At 55.7% G+C, this 18,436-nt stretch overlaps 1 protein-coding gene across 2 annotated transcripts; it reads left to right on the top strand.

The window, feature by feature from the left end:
- The first annotated feature begins 3,198 nt into the window (after positions 1 to 3,198).
- Positions 3,199 to 17,416, top strand: Amz1 (archaelysin family metallopeptidase 1). Of its 2 annotated transcripts, none has more exons than XM_090329082.1 (7): positions 3,199 to 3,559; positions 11,745 to 12,166; positions 13,081 to 13,245; positions 13,931 to 14,059; positions 14,307 to 14,452; positions 14,730 to 14,906; positions 16,274 to 17,416. In XM_090329082.1, the coding sequence occupies exons 2-7, from the start codon at positions 11,863 to 11,865 to the stop codon at positions 16,820 to 16,822; spliced, it is 1,470 nt and encodes a 489-aa protein (XP_090185208.1). In that variant the 5' UTR covers positions 3,199 to 3,559; positions 11,745 to 11,862; the 3' UTR covers positions 16,823 to 17,416. The 2 variants fall into 2 exon arrangements, with proteins under 2 accessions (XP_090185208.1, XP_090185207.1); XM_090329081.1 differs by having other exon boundaries at positions 3,202 to 3,271.
- Positions 17,417 to 18,436: the final 1,020 nt, after the last annotated feature.

Below are 18,436 nucleotides of genomic sequence, written 5' to 3'. Positions count from 1 at the left end.
GTGGTGTTAAAGTCTAATCCATTTCTATTCGTTTTGCATATGGGGTAAGAGGCCTGCTTCTGTCCTGTGCATGTGGGTTGTCCAGCATGTCCACCTCCATCTCCTGAGACCTTACTTTTATTTTCTACTTCTGTGATTGTGCTATTGAAAATTTGGTAGAACTTCTATTTATTGTAATTTCATTGATTGAGTCAGAGTCCACAGGATAGTCTCTCCTCTTACTAATCAGATCCACTAGCTGGGGACAAGCGGTGTCATGTGAGCCTGTCGAGACACGTCCTACATTAACCATGTGGAACAAATCCTGTCCTGCTTTCTGAGGATGGCTACTTGGGATCCCCTCACCAGCTCGCTCCACAGTGGAGGTGGGGTGTCTGTGATCAGCCTCACTTCTTGCGGAGAAGGCAGCCCTTTTCCTCCGGCTGCTCTCACTGTCATATTGATATTCCACATTTCTTCCATGATGAGTAGACAAGTTCTTTTATCCTGTTCCAAATTCACTGAGATTCATAAGGGGTCTCTCCGTGCGTGCGTGCGTGCGTGCGTGCGTGCGTGCGTGTGTGTGTGTGTGATGGGGCTTGAACTCAGGGCCTGGATGCCATCTCTAAGCTTTTTCATTCAAGTCTAGCATTCTACCACTTGAGCTACAGCGCCACTTCCAGCTTTTCCTGTGTATGTGGTACCAAGGAATCAGACCCAGGGCTTCATGCATATATACTAAGCAAGCACTCTACCATTAAGCCACACTCCTGGCCCCACACTGTGTTTTGTTTTGTTTTTGATAGTGGGGCTTGAACTCTGGGCCTGGGCACTGTCCCTTAGCTCTTCATCTCAAGGCTACCACCCTACCCCTTGAGCCACAACGTCACTTCTGGTTTTCTGGTGGTGAATTGGAGATAAGAGTTTCATGGACTTTAGTGTCTGGGCTGACTTTGAACCATGATCCTCAGATCTCAGCCTCCTGAGTGGCTAGGAATACAGACGTGAGCCACCATGCCCGGCTCTGTGCTTTTTTGTTAGGTGGCTCACTTCTGGGTGGACAGATGGGGCCCCATCACCTTTACCCTGTGCTTTTTCATCATCAGCCTTGAACCTCCGTCCTCTAGGGCTCCAGTCACAACATTGGTCCTCATGTATGAGGGGCTCTGGTGGGCCAAGCCTGTAGCTGTACATGTCACCATCTGTGTTCTGCTCTCCAGGTCCCAGCTGCACAGTTGCCTAGCTGCTAGACACTGGGTACTGTGGTCATGCTGAGTGCCTGGCACTTGCCACCCAGGGCCTGACCATACAGCTCCTCACAGCTCGTGGTTCAAGGCTTTGAAGGAATTCTGTGGTGGCCCTTTAAGTGGCCATAGGATTCTTGGAAGGAATTTCCTGGGGCTTTTGAGCAATTCTCTGGGGATCTTGAGATTAAGGTGGACCCTGCAAGAGGCATCAAATTGAATAGTAAGTATTGCTGATTGGTGACTCCTTAAATCATGCTGTGTGGTTCTCAAATCTGCTAGAGAGACCTGTGGCCTGCTTCTAGGAACACTCTCCCCCATCCTCCGGACCACACCCATCTTTCCTGTGGTTCCCTGAAGTGTGGAGCAGTGAATTTATTGTATTGGCAGAAGGATACCAACCAAACAGTATAGAGGCTGGCTGGCCTGTCCAATGAGGGTGCAGCAGCAACTGGTGACAACACTGTTGCTATGCAGATTTCACTGGTGTGGACTAGATTGTAGGAAAGCCTCTTCATCCCCACATGCTCCACCCACAGCTCTGGGGGCCAGCAGAGCTGGAGGCCCAGTACACTCCCCCTCACCTGGATGCTGACCATAAGACTAGGGGACTGCTAGCCAGGGCCCTGGAACAACGGTGCGTCGGTATGCTAGCACTATGTAACAACTAGCCCTAAATCATCTTATTTCCAAATGATTGATGGGCTATTCTGGGGTCACACATGACCGGTGGTCCACAGAAGGTTGACTGGGGCTAGCTGGCACAAGCTGGCCTCTACAAGGGTGCTCCAAGCTTAGAAAATGCATGGCAGAGGCATGGTGACTCCTAGAGGAATGGGGGACTCAGCACCCTCACACTGTAGATGCCTCAGAGAAGAATGCTGGCTGGCTGTTCTAGGGACCAAGGGCACCCTGGTTCAGAGTTGGGTGTTTGTTTTTTTGGTTGGCCATAGGATTGAACTCGGGGCCTGAATGCTGTCCCTGAGCTCTTTTGCTCAAAGCTAGTGCTCTACCACTTCGAGCCACAGCAACTCTTCGGTTTTCTGGTGGTTAGAAGTCTTAAGGACTTTCCTGCCTGGGCTGGCTTTGGATCATGTTCCTCAGATTTCAGCCTCTTGACTAGCTGGGATTACAGGTGTGACCACCAGCACCTAGCTAGGTCTTTTATTTTTTTTTGCGGGTGGGGGGGGGTTATACCTATGCTGGGACTTAAACTATGGGCTTCATGCTCTTACCTTTTCACTCAAAGCTGGTGTTCTACCACTTGAGCCATAGTTCTACTAACAGTTTTTTGCTGGTTAATTGGAGATGTCTCTTGGGTTTGTCTGCCCAGTCTGGCTTTGAACCTTGATCCTTAGATCTCTACCTCCTGAGTAGTAAGGAGCCACCTCTCTAGGCTTAGGACTTTTTTTTTTTTTTCACCAGTCCTGGGCTTGAGCTCAGGACCCGAGCACTGTCCTTGGACTTTCTCAAGGCTAGAGCTCTACCACTTGAGCCTCAGCACCACTTCCGGCTTTTTTCTATATGTGGTACCGAGGAATCGAACCCGGGTCTTCATGCATGCTAGGCAAACACTTTAACCACTAGGCCAAACTCCCGGCCCAGGCTTAGGACTTCATCCCTTTGGAAGTCCAGCTTCTACAAGCATTGCAACCCTAGTATCCACACAGAATAGCTGGAGGTTTGTTGAATGACTGAATAACCATAGTTAGTTTCTGTGCCAGGCCCAGAGGAGGAGCCTGAGCATCTCCTTGGGGTGCAAGCCTAGTTTGGGTGGAGGGTGCCTCCACTTGTGGGGTCCTCTGTGTATTTGTGTCAGCACCAAAGGACTCAGAGACCTCCTACCTCACCCCCTCCGTGGGGACCCTCTTCCCCGTTCTCATCAGTTCCTGTCAGAGCCAAGATGTGTCGCCATGGAAACTGCTTGGCAAATGCTGGCAGGCAGAAGCAGCCAACAGCCGCTTGTGCTATCCAGCTCCCGGCGCCCATTGGAGTGACGCCGTGGAATGGCAAGAGCCAGCACGCCTGGCGGAGTGTGGCATGTGTGGGTGAGCCAGGGCCCAGGGTGGATGTGGAGTGGGTGGTCAGTGCTGGTCCAGGCATGCATGCTTCAGCTTGCACATGTGTGCATGCATGGGTGTGCATGGGTGTGCATGCATGAGCACAGGGGAGCCGTGTCCACATGTGCGGCAGAGGTGCTGGGTATGTGCAAAGGGGAGCGTGGGTGACAAGGTCCTGTGTGGCTGCCTGCCTATCTTGACTCTGTGCTGAGATGCCCATGGCCACCCTCCCTGCCTGCTGTATGCAGCTCTGGGCCGAAGACAACCACTGACCAGGTAATTCTACAAGTGTGCCTGGGTGTGCATGACCGGGGGGGAGGGGGGGCCGGGGGGTAGGAGGGGGGTGTCTGGGAGGAGGCAGCCCTGGGCCTGATGCCCCCAGGGGGTGGGAGTGGTCCCACAGAGGGGAGGGGATGGGGCTGCACCTGTGGAGGGGAGGAAGGGCAGGGTGGCAGCATTCCCTGGAGCAGGGCCTCATCCCAGTTTAGGGAGCCATTTGGGGTGGGGGTACCAGGAAGAGACATCTTTGAGGCTGGGGATCCCGGAGTTGGGAAGCCATGGGGAGAGGTAAGGAGGCATAGGTATTTCTGGTCGGGGCAGGTTGTGGAAAGCCAGGGAGCCTTGGGGTTCTAGGGAGCAGGTCACCTCTAAGAGGGAGTCAGAGACCCAGGGCTCAGGCTGGCGGCAGGGAATCAGAGGTAGTGGGCCTGGCTGATCAGAGGCCTGCTGGCCATGTGGGTCCATGGGGTGAGAAGGCTCTGGGGGCTGGAACACTGATGGAGAAGGTTCTGTAACTTGGGGCCTCTCCAACCTCAGGTGACAGGCCCTGTTGGTGCCTGGCACAGCACAGGGGGCCAAGGCCACAGGCTGGGGGTGGGGGCCTCCTCCCTAGTCAGCCCTGCTTGTTCTCAGAGACCGGCAGGTGCTGTCCTGCCCACCCTCACAGGCAGAGTGCCCATCTCAGAGTGCCACGGTGATGTGCTTGTTGCTGGGGCTAGAGGACCCATGGCCCAGAGCCAAGGGAACCCCTGCAGGGCATGTGATGGGCATAAAGGGGGCATGGGGACTCTGACCAGGGGAACAGGTTTGTCTCAGCAGCTGGCTCCTGCCCAGATCTCTTTTTTTCTCTTTCAGAAGCAACAGGTGGGTGTTGTCCCTACTTGTGACTGAACACAGCCATGAGGGTGGGCAGAGGGAGAGAGGCCATGGCAGAGAGAGCAGACTGCCAAGGAGAGGGGGAGGGGCAGGAGAGAGATAGACAGAGAGATACACAGACTGAGGCTGGGACAGAGTTGGGCAGAACCCCTCCCCAGCCAGCCAGCCAGCCTTGGCTGAGTCCTAGGGAGACCACAGACCCTTCCTTTACTCTGTTATTGGAGATAGCTTCCTTCCAGCCATGTGGCAAATAGTGTAAGGGCCTGTGTGTGTGTGTGTGTGTGTGTGTGTGTGTGTGTGTGTATGTGAAGGGAGGGCACACCGCCTTCTCAGCTGCTCCCTAGAAGGAATAAGACCTTTCAGAGCTGGGCACCTGGGGTGAATACTAATCCAGTGGCTCACAGGGTAGCCTCACACTCACAGGCTGGAAGCTGGCAGCGGGCCCCGGCCAGGGTGGGCACGATGCGCTCTGCATCCAGGGGCTTCTGCTCCATATGCAGGTGTCAGGAGGGTACTCAGCTTCCTTAGGAGGGGGTAGGAGGGCTGGAGCTCCAGGGGACTGGGGTCCCCAGCAAAGCAGGCACGGGCCAGGTCCTCACGGCGTCCAGCATGGGGACTCCTGGAAGCATGAAGCCCATTCATTCCAGGGACAGCTGTTGTAGCCCGTGGGCTAGGGAGGCCTAGTGACACTGAGGCACAAACTGGAAGTTCCCTGACCTGGAGGAGGTCTTAAAGCTGTGGGTGGGAGGCTAGCTGTCCATCATACTCATACACACACACACACACACACACACACACACACACAGAGGCTCTGGCCTTTCCCCAGGTCTCATTGCCCCAAGTGGCTACCAGTGCATGCTGGGAGCCCCCTTCAGTTGTCCGTGGCCTCCTGCCTTTGTTCCAAGCCCTCGACTCCCTATTCCTCAGTGTCCCCCACCTACTCGGTCTGCACCCCATACACTCTCTCTAGGAGCCACTCAGCTGCTCCATCTCCCCCACAGCCTTGTCCTTGTCATGCTGGCCTGATCCTGCCCTCCATCCTGGCTAGAGCCATGGAGTTCCTGGCCTGAAGTCCAGCACCCGACATAAGCACTGTTTGCTGAGTGAATGGCTGCCCGAGTTAGAAGACCCACTGTGAGCCAAGAACAGTCCTATGTTGTTTTTATTCTCCCTTTCCCCTTAACCTTCACATGGTTTTTATTTATTTATTTATTTGGCCAGTTGTGGGGCTTGAACTCAGGGCCTGGGTGCTGTCCCTGAGCTCTTTTTGCTCAAGGACAAGCGCTCTACTACTTTGAACCACAGCTCTACTTCCAGTTTTCTGGTGGTTAATTGGAGATAAGAGTCTCACAGACTGGGCCCGAGTGTGGCCTAGCCGAAGAGTACTTGCCTAGCCTGCACAAAGCCCTGAGTCTTGCTACCACATATACAGAAAAAGCCGGACATGGTGGTATGGCTCAAGTGAGAAAGCCCAAGGACAGTGCCCAGGCCTTGAGTTCAAGCCCCAGGACTGGCCAAAAAAAAAAAAAAGTCTCATAGACTTGAACCTAGGTTGGCTTTGAACCACAATCCTCAAATCTCAGCTTCCTGAGTAGCTAGGATGACAGACATGAGCCACCAAGTCCTGGCTTCTTACGTGTTTTTGTTTTGTTTTGTTTTGTTTTGATTGGCAGGGGAGTCATAGGGCTTGAACTCTGGGCCTGGGCACTGTCCATGAGCTCTTCAACTCAAAGCAACCGACTTACCCTTGAGCCAAGCTGCACTTCCCATTTTCTAGAGGATAATTGGAGATCAGAGTCTCAGGTCCTTTTGTGCCTGGGCTGGCTTTGAACCTTGATCCTCAGATCTCAGCCTCCTGAGTAGTTAGGATGACGGGCATGAGCCCGTCTTACATTTTTTTTTTAATGCTTCCCACTTGCACAACTCATGGCTGTCCCCCGTGGGTCCTGCCAGTTGAGCCCCGAGGGCCCTTGTCCACTGTTGACTTCCAGGTTCCCATGCTAAGCCTGTAGCTTGCAGAGGTGTGCAATGGTTTCTGCCTCAGTGGCTCCTGTCCTGCCGATGTTCAGCAACTCCTCCTTAATAACCAGTTAGAAGACAGAATAAGAGTTATGTCCCAACAGAAACATCCCTATCAGATGAGTAGCATTGTTAAGCCAGAATCTATTCATAGACATTTATCCCAGAGGGGGAAAATCACCAGTTGCCTGTGACAAGATGTGGGAGACAATGTTACTTATTGCAATGATGATAATTGTGAGAAACTGGGAAACCAAAATGTCCCAAGTAGGGAGCTTCATCCATGAAACCAAGCATGGCACCAGCTGTTGGGGCAAGGTTGCTAGGCCCAGGAAGGCCCCGAGGGCCACAGCCAGGGCAGTGTAGACTCTGTAGGGGACACTCTTGAAAGATTTAAGCCAGAGGCTTGGAGTGTGGCCTAGTGGCACGAAGCCCTGGGTTCCATTCCTTGGTAACAAATACATAGAAAAAGCCAGAAGTGGTGCTGTGGCTCAAGTGGTAGAATGCTAACCTTGAGAAAACTCAACGACAGTGCCCAGAACCCGAGTAAAAGTCCCAGGATGGGCAAAAAAGTGATTTAAGCCAGGCTGGGTACCAGTCGCTCACTCCTGCCATCCTAGTTACTCGAGAGGTTGAGATCTGAGGATGAAGGTTCAAAGCCAGCCCAGGCATAAAAGTCCATAAGATTCATATCTCCAATGAACTGGAAGTGACACTGTGACTTAAGGTGATAGAACATTAACCTTGAGCTGAAAACCTTGCGGACAGCACCCAGCGCCACAGCTGACAAAATAGAAAAGGAAAAAGATTTAAGCCAGGCATGGTGGTTGATGCCTGTAATCCTGGCTCCTCAGGAGGCAGGGGTTGGAGAAGGTATCCTGGCTGAGCCCTGGGCCCCAAGCATGAGACTGTCTGAACAATAACTAAAACAAAAGGGACTGTTGATGTGGCTCAGATCCCAATACTGCACAAATAGAATAAAATTAAGCCAGGCAGGTTGCCGGGCAGTCTCCATGCCGAGCTGGGTGATGGGGGAAGGGACAGGGGTTTGGGGGGAGTTTGTCTCCTCCATGATGCCAGCCCTGTTCTAGCCCACCCCGTACTCCAGATAGTATGGGCACACAGACGGAGCCTGGTGGCCACAGAGTTCACAGCCTTAAACCTTGCACCGCCTCAGGCTTGTACCCATGACTCTGCAAAGGACAGAACAGAGCCACTGTTCTCGTCACTATTCATTTTTTGGGTGGTGTGAGGTTTGAACTCAAGGCCTCATGCCTGTTAGGTAGGTGCCCTACCCCTGGAGCCATACCTTCATACCGTCATGCTTCTGTTATGTGTGAAGGGGACAGGGAGGGGGAGGGGTAAAGCATGGTAGAGCTTGACATCTGTACTGCAAGCCTCCAACTTCTAGTTTGTGCATGGCTGAACACTGCCCCTGGCATGTTGGTTAGGATGGGGTGTGAAGGGGGCTGGGGCTTCAGGTCAGGGAGGCTCCTGGAGGCTGGTAGGGAGAGAAGAATGTTCCAGAAGAGGAACAGGAGCATGGGGCAGGTGTGTTGGGAAGGCTCTGTCTCAGTTCTGCCACTGGGGTCTCCTTGCTCATCTCATGGGGACACACTGTCATTTCCTGCTAGATGCCCTGGGAGCAGGTAGATTGCCTGGCCTGGCCTTGGCTGGGCAGATCTGGTCACCTTTCCTAGGGTCTAGGGGTGGTGACAGGGCTGGACTGCTGTCCTAGGGTAGGGGCCACACTTGCACATTGCCGGGCATTTCCTGGGCAGCTTGCCTTTACCTTTCCCACTGGCTTTTAGTTAAGTCCTCTGCCACCCCCTTCCCCCTTTGCACTTTGGCCTAGATCCTGCCTGGGGCCCCACCCCCACCCTGCCCCCATCACACCTCTCTGGTCTTCTTGACTGAGCAAGTCTAGAGGACTTCCTGGATGGGGGGGAAGGGGGAGGAGGGGTGTGGGGAGCAGGGGAGCCCCAAATGGATTGCTGCAGCCTCTCCAGGCATCACAGTGGTGAGGACAGACAAGGGTGGACCCGAAGGGACACAGCATCCCCTGAGCTGGCTGTTCTCCCCACCCCACCCCGCCCCCGCTGTGTGTTGCCATCTCCCAGGCTGGGGACTCTACTCTGTCACCTGCCAGCTGGGAACAGCAGGCAGAGGGAGGCAGGGCACAGGGCCAGGCGCCCTAGGAAGGGAGGCCTTCCCATTGGGGTGTCAGGGGGCCTGGGAGGGCTCCTCCCCAGGACGTGCATCAGAGGCATTGGTGCCCACCAGGTAACCACCGGGAAGGGGGGATGGGGTGCAGCGCCAGGGCCCTGGGAAGCAAATCTGGCATGGGGGCCCCAGTATGAAAAAAGGGGGGATTGGGAGGGATTTTGCAGAGGTGACCTCAATTTTACCAGCCTGCAGGCTGTGAATCCGGTTGAGGCTGGGAAGGAAATCTGGGGCTCTGGTAAGGGAGGAGGGCACCCAGGAGACTGGGGTCCAAGCCTCAGTTTCCCCTCTTGTGCCCTCTGAGCTCCCCTAGGCGCTGTGCGGAGCTTCTGGAAGGGCTGGGTGGCAGTGCTGAGTGGGGCGGTCGCAGCTGCTGGGCTGTGGCTGTGGTGGCTGGTGGAGTGGGGGACTTTCCACTCTTTATATGTTTATATATTTATATTATAAATGCTCACAGATAAAACCAGACTAGAGCCGGGTGCCGTGGCTCACACCTATAATCCTAGCTACTCAGGAGACCGAGGGCCTAGGATCGCAGTTCAAAGCCAGCCCAGGCTCCATTTAGTTATCAAAAAGCTGGAAGTGGCACTGTGGCTCAAGTGGTAGCGCTCTAGCCAAAAGAGCTCCAGGGCAGCGCTCAGCCCAGAGTTCAAGCCTGAGGACCGGCACACACACAACCTATGGGGGTCTTCATAGAAGGACGGGTGAGGAGGGAGGGGCCTGTCTCTGCCTGTTCCAATAACCAGGCAGCTCAGGGTGGCTGAGGGCGGCGAGTGGGGCTGCGTGGGGAGGCACGGAGAGCAGCCACAGGGTGACAACACCCAGGACAGAAATAGACTGGTGAGTTACACTGGGAGTCAGGCGCTCAGGGCAGCGGGCGGGCTGGATGACTGGACCCCCCCTCCCCTCCCTTCCCCTCCCCTCCCTTCCCTTTCCCTCTCCCCTCTCCCTCTCCCCTTCCCTCCTCTTCCTCCCCCCCTCCCCTCCTTGCCTCTTCTCTCCCCTCCCTGCCTCTCCTCTCCCCTCCTCTGCAGAAGGCAGACAGCACCCCATGGCTGTCCCTGGGAGGAGATGAGGCACATGGGGTTAAAGGTCAGAGGTCTGGTTCCAGGCAGCACCTTGGTAGAGGGTGTCAGCCTCCCTGGAGATTTCTGTGGCGCTGCCCCATCCTAGGGTGTGTGATGGCCACTGGGTAATGGTAAGGGTGGACCTTGCTGCCCCGCCTCTCCCCCCCCCCCCCCCGTGACTGAATGGTGGCCCAGATAATCTCTGGGTGAGTCTGAGGGCTTTTGATGGGCGTTAGGACTGAGGTTCTGTAAAGTAGGCTGTGGTGTCTGACCCCAGGGCCTGAGAAGTGTGAAGGGTAGAGAGGACTAGGCTTCATCCTCTCATACTCCTGCCTGCCCCCTGCCTCCCAGGCTGTCTCACTCACTTCCTGTGCCCTGGAGGAGACCCCTGACTGCAGAACTGCACACTGGGAGGGATCATGGGATTTTTGGTGGTGGTGGTGGTAATGGTCGTCATGGGACTTGAACTCTGGGCCTGGGCGCTGTCCCTGAGCTCTTCAGCTCAAGGCTACCGCCCAATCTCTTGAGCCACAGCTCCACTTCCAGTTTTCTGGTGGTTAGTTGGAGATAAGAGTCTCATTGACTTTAGTGCTGGGGCTGGCTCTGAACCATGATCCTCAGATCTCAGCCTCCTGAGTAGGTAGGATTCCAGGCATGAGCCATTGGCACCTGGCTATTTAAAATATTTGATTGTGCTTTAAATCTACTGGGGATTGAACTCAGGACCCCCAGCCCTTTTTGCTTTTAGCTTTTGTTTTTTCTTCCAAATAGTCTCCCATTATTGGTAGTCAGGATTATAGGTTTGTCACCAGCGCCCAGCTAGTCTTCAGATTTTGCCAGGACGAGTCCTTAAACATTCCTCACACATAGCTAGGATTACAGTTGTGAATCACTAGGGTTGGCTTGTTCTTTGAGTGAGATCTAACTGATAGGAGCCACCATCCTTCCATCCTGCCTCCCGAATAGCTGAGATTACAAGTGTGTACCATTATGCCTGGCCTTCTCACTGTTCTTTCTGGCCCCCTGCTTGACCCCTGGCTATCTCATCCTTCACCAGAAAGCAGGTTTCTTGCCCTGTTAAGCACACCACAATTGTCCTGAGCACCCCAGGTGAGGACAGGAGTCAAGAAGTGTCCTGCCATCTGGTGGTGGGCATCTGGGAATGGGCTCAGACTGCAAAGAACCCAAGGTTACCTAATGAGGAGCCTGTGACCTTGGTATTTAAGTGTTCATGTGGCAGGTGTGTGTGTGATGCCAGCTTTGAACTTGGCCTCACATTCAGCTCAGCCTTCTTGGTCATGGCTAGTTCTCTACTACCTGAGTTAGCCTCTAGCCCAGCTTTTTGCTGGCTAACTGGAGGTAGAATCTCTTGGACGTGTCTGCCTGGCCTAGTTCTGATTCTCAATCCCCTGAGTGGCTGGGATGGCAGGCGTGAGTCATGTTCTTTTATTTGCTGGTGACTGTGAGGGGGAGAACCCCATCTTTCTGGAAAGGGAGCTGGTATTGAAAGGTGAGGTGTTTTAAACACTTGCTGGGGGCATTTCCCCATGTAGGAATCTTCGAGAAAGAGACATGGGTGCCTGTGCGTGGTGGAGACTTGGGAAAGCGGTGGGAAACAGCACAAAGTGGTTCGCACCTGTAACTGAGCCACGGGTGGCCTGGCAGGACAATGGCCTGATATTGTCGACTCCGGAAAAACCCAAGACCCCATCTGAAACATAACCAAGGCAAAAGCCTGGGTGCGTGGGGCAGTGGTTTAGAGCCCTTGCCTAAAAAACACAAAGCTCTGAGTTCTAACCTCCAGTACCACATACACACACATAATGCCCTCTGCCAGCCAGAGGGAAGCCCTATCCTAGGGTGCCTGGTTCTGGGGGAGCCAGCCCTTCTGTGACATGGCAGGCCTGCTGTGCCCAGCCATGACCCTGCCCTGGGCGTCCCCATAGGTGACTGTAGGCCTGGCAGTACCCACGCCTCCCCTCATCTCGCCCATCCAGTGGCCAGACAGAACCAGGTGCCAGCCTGCTGAGAGCCATTAGCAGCCACTCTCAACCTGAAGGAAGGTTCCAGACCCTGGGAAGTTCATGGGCAGTGAGAGGGGCTCCACTGCCCACCATGCTGCAGTGTAGACCAGCCCAGGAGTTCAGCTTTGGGCCCCGGGCCCTGAAGGATGCCCTGGTCTCCAGCGATGAGGCCCTGCAGCAGAACTATGCCTCCGCCTTCTCCCCGGCTGAGAGGCTCTTCCTGGCTGAGGCCTACAGCCCCTGGAGGACGCTCTTCCGCCCGCTGCTCATCCACTCTGCCTTCGATTGGCTTCTGAGCCGTCCAGAAGCTCCCGAAGACTTCCAGACCTTCCACACTTCCCTGCAGCACCGCAAGCCCTGCCCTGCTCGGAAGCACATTTACCTGCAGCCAATAGGTATGGGAGGGGGAGTGATGGGGGAGGCACAGCGGGAGAATGGTGGGACAGTGGGGACCCTGGCCTGCTCAGGCCTCACCCACCCCATCTGGGCACCAGTTAGGAAGCCAAGTCACCCAGGTACTGCCTTCTGTCAGTGTCTGGTTCTGCCCACATCTGTCCAAATCAAACGGAGTGTGGTGGCTCATACCTGTAATCCCAGCTACACAGCAGGTAGAGACAGGAGAATTGAAGTCTGAGGGTGGCCCAAGCAAAAACCTAACATTCCCTTCTGAAAAATAAACTGACATGAATAATGGGGCTGGGGATACAGCTCAACAGCAGAGCCTGCCTAGCAGGTACAAGGTTCTGAGTTCAAACTCCAGTACCAAAATCAGGCCAGGAGCCTGGCCTAGAAGCAGAGTGCTTGCCTAGCATGCACAAAGCCCTGGGTTCAATTCCTTGGTACCACATACACAGAAAAAGCCAGAAGTGGTGCTGTGGCTCAAGTGGTAGAGTGATAGCCTTGAGAAAACCCAGGGACAGTGGCCAGGCCCTGAGTTCAAGCTGCTCCAGAACTAGGAAAACAAAAACAAAAACTCTACAAAAATCTCACCTTCCCATCCTGCTATGTGCTTTACAAAGGCCACTTCCTATGTATGTGTGTGTGTGGGCAGGGGCTAGGGGTGCTGAGGGTGGGATCAGCCCATTTGACAGGCAAAGAAACTGAGGCTGGGGAGGTGGCGGGTTCTGCCAGGTCCCTGGGTAGAGGCAGGATTTGAATGCAAGTCTACTGGGGCAGGCCAGGGTGAAGACGTGGGGACCGACACCATGGTGTCCCCTGGGGCAAAGGGCAGTTCAGACAGGGTTCCCTGGGCTGTGGGCACCAGCAGGCAGGGCCTACCTGGCGGGGCTGATGGGGGCACTGTCCCCAGATCTGAGCGAGGGGCCGGGGCGCCCCCTGCTGGAGCAGCTGCGGAGCTGTGCTGAGGCTTTCTTCCTGGGCCTGCGGGTCACCTGTCTGCCCTCCGTGGCCGCTGACACCATCCACTGCGACTCACGGCCCAGCCAGGACTCAGCCGGGCTCCAGCTCCACACAGGTGGGTAACGAGGGTCAGGCCAGGGGGGCGGAAGCCTGGGGATGCCATGCAGCAAGATGGGGCTTTAGAATGTCACCCCATGCATTCCCCCACCCTTTCCTGTGTGGTCCACACCTACTGAGCCCCATCCCTTCGACAGTAGGGGACCAGGCCAAAGGACATTGGGGGCTTCGAGTGGGGGTCTTGCAGTCCTCCTCCTTCCTTCCTCATGGGCTCCTGACTCTGTGTCAAAGCAGGTTACACCCTGAGTCACCCTCACCACTCTAGCTGTGCCCACTCTGTGAAGATGCCAGCCAGCTGCTGTCTCTGACCCCAGCCTTTACAGCAAAGCACCTCAGAAGCCCGTCCTCTCCTATGATCCTCTGTCCTCCATGTTGCCTTGTCCCCAGCCACCCAGTGGCCTTTCGTGGCTTTCTTTGGCCCTCACTGGCCATGCTGCCTCTCTCCCTCCTTAACCCACAGCACACCTGCAGGTCCCTGTGTCACGTGCGGTGACCCATGTCCAGGGCCCAGGGTGAGGCCCCTGGTTGCCTGTTCCCCATCCCACAGCCCAGTTCTCCTGATCATGAGGAAACTGAGGCCTGGGGAGAGCTCCTCGCTGCGGGGTCCTGGACCCCAAGGCCTATTGTAGCCCAGGGAGAGGAGGCCAGGCTCTGCTCGCCCTGACCGCGGGCTTCCTCTGTAGATGGCCTCCTGTCTTTCCTGAAGAGCACCAAGCCAGAGGACGCGCTGTGCGTTCTGGGCCTCACGCTGGCTGACCTGTACCCACACGACACCTGGACCTTCACCTTTGGCAAGTTCCTTCCAGGGCAAGGTGAGCGGGGGTACAGCTCCTTCTGGGAGAGGCCCCCGAGGGCAGTACCCAGGAGAGTGACACACACGTGTAAATAGCCGCATGAACGTGACACCTTCTTCCCCAGCCTGGGCTTTGGTCCTAAGATGGCCATTCTGGGGTCAAAGATGTGGGTGGTCAGACCCCAGGCAGGGCTTCCACGTGCTGGCTTATCCTCAGGCCACATGATGGATGGCTTCTGAGGCCTCTCTCCCCTGCCCCTCTCCAGAAGTGGGTGTCTGCAGCTTTGCCAGGTTCTCTGAGTTCCTGAGGCCCAACACCCCTGAGCCTGTCCTGGGCCAGGGGGCAGAGAATGGACCTGAGGCCTCTCCACAGGACTGCAGCGGGACACTGGATGTGGCCCAGTGCTGTAAGGTGGGTGTGAGGAGGGAAGGAGGAAGGGGTGAAGGATGTGGGGGGATGGGAGTGGCCTCTGGAAGCCCTCCATCTACAGAGTGGGGAAACTGAGGCTCAGAGCTGCCACCTGTTTCACCCAAGGCCACACAGCTCTGAATCAACAGGGTTAGGGCCTGACTTTTCCCAGAGTGGTCAGGGGGTGTTTGGACCTCTTCCCAGGGGTACAGCTTCCCCCTTGAGGGGCTTCTGGGTCTTTTTAGTCACCGCTGCAAGGCTAAGTGCCCCTTCCCTCCAGGTTGCCTGTCACGAGCTCTGCCACCTCCTGGGCCTGGGCAGCTGTCGCTGGCTGCACTGCCTCATGCAGGGGGCGCTCAGCCTGGACGAGGCGCTGAGGCGGCCCCTGGACCTCTGCCCCATCTGCCTGCGGAAGCTGCAGCACATCCTGGGCTTCAGGCTTGTGGACAGGTACAAGGTGAGCCCCGCTGGGTCCTGCCTATGCAGTGGGAGGGGCCGGGCCTCGGGGCCCTGCAGGCCCAGATCCCTCTCCAGCTCCCCCCCCCCCCCCGCCCCTGGGCTCCCAGAGGCCGACACCATCCTAGCATGTGTCAAAGTGGGAGGATGGGGCATGATGACATGGAGAGACACTGGAGGTGACCCTCAAAACTTAGTCTACAATCAGGACTGGGTGAGCTGGACACCTCCTGTGGCTTGTCCACCTGGGGCCGGGTGACGCACAAGTTGCCCAGAGGCAGGGCAGCCCCTGGGAGGATAGGGAGGGGACCGGAAGCAGCTGTGCAAGCATCCTACCCTCTGCTGGCAGCTCTCTGCACAGCATGGGGTTAGGGCTTCCTTCCTTAGCAGTAGCGAGACTGGTTTGCAAACTCTGAAGTTCCTCAGAATTCAAGGCACATGGTGGTCATTTGTCCACCTTTGGCTGTACAAAATATTCTCATGGAAGGCAGAAGACCTAGAAAACAAGACACGGAAAGAGAACCTTCGTGTTCAGGGTTTAGCTCCTGTGATTCTAGGGACCCCCTGCCCTTCTATAGGCTCCCCCGGGAAGGGTAGGCTCTCAGGGTTCCCTGGAGGTATATCTTTGTCGCCTGGAGAGTCAGGGTGGGCACCAGCTCTTCCACCCCCCGTGAGGCTGTGAGACAGAAAGGGACAGCTGTGGTTTGCTGGAGGACCAAGCCTCTTCCCCCTCCCCCCATTTTTTTGTTGGTTGTGAACTATCCCTAAACTCTTCTGCTCAAGGCTAATGCTTTACCATTTTGAACCATAGCGCCACTTCTGGTTTTCTGGTGGTTTATTGGAGATAAGAGTCTCATGGAGTTGGTAGTTTGGCCTAGTGGTAGAGTGCTTGCCTATCATGCACAAAGACCGGGTTCCATTTCTCAGTACCACTTACATAGAAAAAGCCAGAAGTGGTACTGTGGCTCAAGTAGTAGAGCTCTAGCCTTGAAAAAGCCCAAGAACAGTTCAGACCCTAGGACTGGCAAAAAAGGGCCTCATGGATTTTCCTGCCCAGGCTGACTTTGAACTGTGACCCTCAGATCTTAGCCTCCTGAGTACTTAGAATTATAGGTGTGAGCCACCAGTGCCTGGCCTTAAAATGATAACTTCAATAATAGACTTTATCTAATTTCACTGCAAGGAATGGCTGGGCAAACTATGTGCTGGGCTCCTGAGAGGCAAGCAGGCACTCTAGTGCACCCATTCAGGTCTGCAGAAGCGCTGGGCAGAAGGGCCCAGTGGCACCAGTCCCAGGGGGGCAAGCTTAGTGGGGAGCTTAGACAAGTGGTGATCTGAGCTGCCTCCACTCGTGTCTCTGCCCCTCAGCGACTCCATGCCTGGACCCGGGCAGCCACAGGGCCATGGCCTGGCTCAGAGGCCGGGGAGCACTCTGCATCTGAGGACACACTGCCCTTCAGTGCTGACTCGGGCCTGTGCTGCGACAGTGACTCGGAGCCTGTCACCAGCCTGTCGGAGCCCCTGACCCCTGACGTGTGGGGTCATGCCTTTCCTGAGGGCCCTGAGGAAGGGCTGAGCTCCCTGGCAACGTCAGAGGCGATGCTGAGGCCAAGGGGCTCTGAGGAGGACCTGGAGGAGCATGGGCGATGGCTGGCCATGTGCATCCAGGCCCTGGAGAGGGAGGCCACAGAGGATGACCTGGCACAGGTAGACAGAGCCGTGGACGCCATGGACCGCTGGGAGCTGTTCACAGGTCAGCTCCCAGCCACCAGGCAGGATCTGCCCTGTGGCAGGGACAGCCCGGGGCTGCGCAAGGTCCTGGGGGACAAGTTGTCCTCCCTGAGGAGGCGACTGAGCACACGCAAAGTTCCCAGGGCGGGGACCTCCCCACGTGGCTGGGAGGGAGTGGAGAACTAGGGTCACCAGGACTGTCCCCCACACCTTTAAGCACCTGGCAGGGCTAGGAGGAGGATCCCCGAGGGGAGGAAGGGCTCTATGGAGCCCAGTGCCTACCTGCTGGCTCCAGAGCACAGCTGGATTCAAGCTGTGGAGGGATGGCAGCCTGGGGCCCGTGGATTTCCCTGGTATGTACAGCTGGGGTCCGCGAGCCTGACCAGGTGGCTTTGCAATGTCCAAGAAGGACACAGGGCCATGGGCTTTGTTCCTACTGACTTCAGCCACACACACAGAGCCACTTGGTGGTCTTCTGCTCAGAATGTGGCATGGGGGATTCTCAGGGGCTCCTCATCTCTTTTGTGCTGATACTGAACTCAGGGCTTTATGCTCTTGTTCAGCTTTAAAGAAAACAAACAAATAAACCCTTGGCTGGTGCTCTAATTCTTGAGCCATGCTTCTATCCTGGGTTCTTGCCAGTTAACTGGAGATGAGTCTCTTGGATTATTCTGCCCAGGCTGACTTTGAATAGTGAACCTCAGATCTCAGCCTCCTGAGCTGCTGGGATGTCAGGCGTGAGCCACAGATGCTGAATGAGAGTGGGCTTTTTAAGAGCAATAAAAATCCCAAGCTGATCTTAGACTTTTCTCATCCATTTGCCTACTGGGAATTCTGGGATGCGGGGCACAGGTCTAGCTTGCCGGGACCTGACAGGGAGTCTTCTGCATCGTGGCTGGCTGAGGTGGAGCTCTGAATGTTTTAGGGTGGACTCATGTCATGCACACCACTAGTCATTTGGCAGGCGCATGCAGTCCAAGTGGGCGGGGCTAGGGTTGAGTGGCAGCCCTTCACCCCCAGTGTCCAGCTCTGTCAGAGCAACACGTGGGGGACCTCATGGGACAGGAGAGTGGCTCTGTGCCCCATTTCCCAGGCAAGGGTCAAGGGAGGTGGGCCTCTGGGTAATGAAAGCCCCCACACCTCTATAAAGGGATCTAAAACACACAAACACAGTGGCCAAAAGTCTACTGGCAAATTCACGAGTCCAATTTAGATTTCACTCAGTTCAGAGGGGTTTCTAGAACTTTCCAGGGATATGGTCATGTGGCACAGGTGTATGCCTGCTGGCGGGTCAGCTGCTCTGCATGTCCCATGGGCAGGGATGGGAGTCCAGGCCTTGGAGGCCAGGTGAGCTCCCCTCCAGCCCATGGGATGCTCTGGGACCAACCCTGATTCTGAAAGCTCTGTGCTCCACGTAGCGCTTGTCATTCTGCAGCGGAAGCTGGGATTTGGGCTGGTAACCCTCCCCAGGCCCCAGCCATGTCGGGCTGGGGTTCAGGCTGTTTGCTCCAGTGCAAGCTCTCTGCCTCCTTGTACCCAGTTCTCTGGACTTCCCAGGCAATGTCTTGGGGAGCTGTCACTTCACCCCCTTTCCTGATGTTGGCAGGAAGTGCCGGGTCTCAGCCCGGAGCCCCCAGGGTCTCATCAGCTAGAGGCCTCAATGCTCCTGTGGGGATCAGTTTCCAGTTTTGAGGACACAGAGTCTCCCTCTTCTGATTCTTTTTTTTTTTTGTGGGGGGGGTCTGGGCTTGAACTCTGCCTAGACACTGTCTTTGAGCTCTTCAGCTTAAGGCTACTGCC

The sequence above is a fragment of the Megascapheus bottae genome, chromosome 3, assembly GCF_031878675.1.
Source record: "Megascapheus bottae isolate mThoBot1 chromosome 3, mThoBot2.hap1, whole genome shotgun sequence".
NCBI lineage: Eukaryota > Metazoa > Chordata > Mammalia > Rodentia > Geomyidae > Megascapheus > Megascapheus bottae.
Note: the sequence above shows the minus strand (reverse complement) of the source record. Positions and strands in the feature narration are given on the sequence as shown.

Excerpts from the sequence above, each read along its gene's own strand:
- Amz1 (XM_090329081.1), top strand. Across the intron at positions 12,167-13,080 it reads CATTTACCTGCAGCCAATAG|ATCTGAGCGAGGGGCCGGGG; the intron begins GTATGGGAGGGG and ends CACTGTCCCCAG. Across the intron at positions 14,907-16,273 it reads GGCTTGTGGACAGGTACAAG|CGACTCCATGCCTGGACCCG; the intron begins GTGAGCCCCGCT and ends TCTGCCCCTCAG.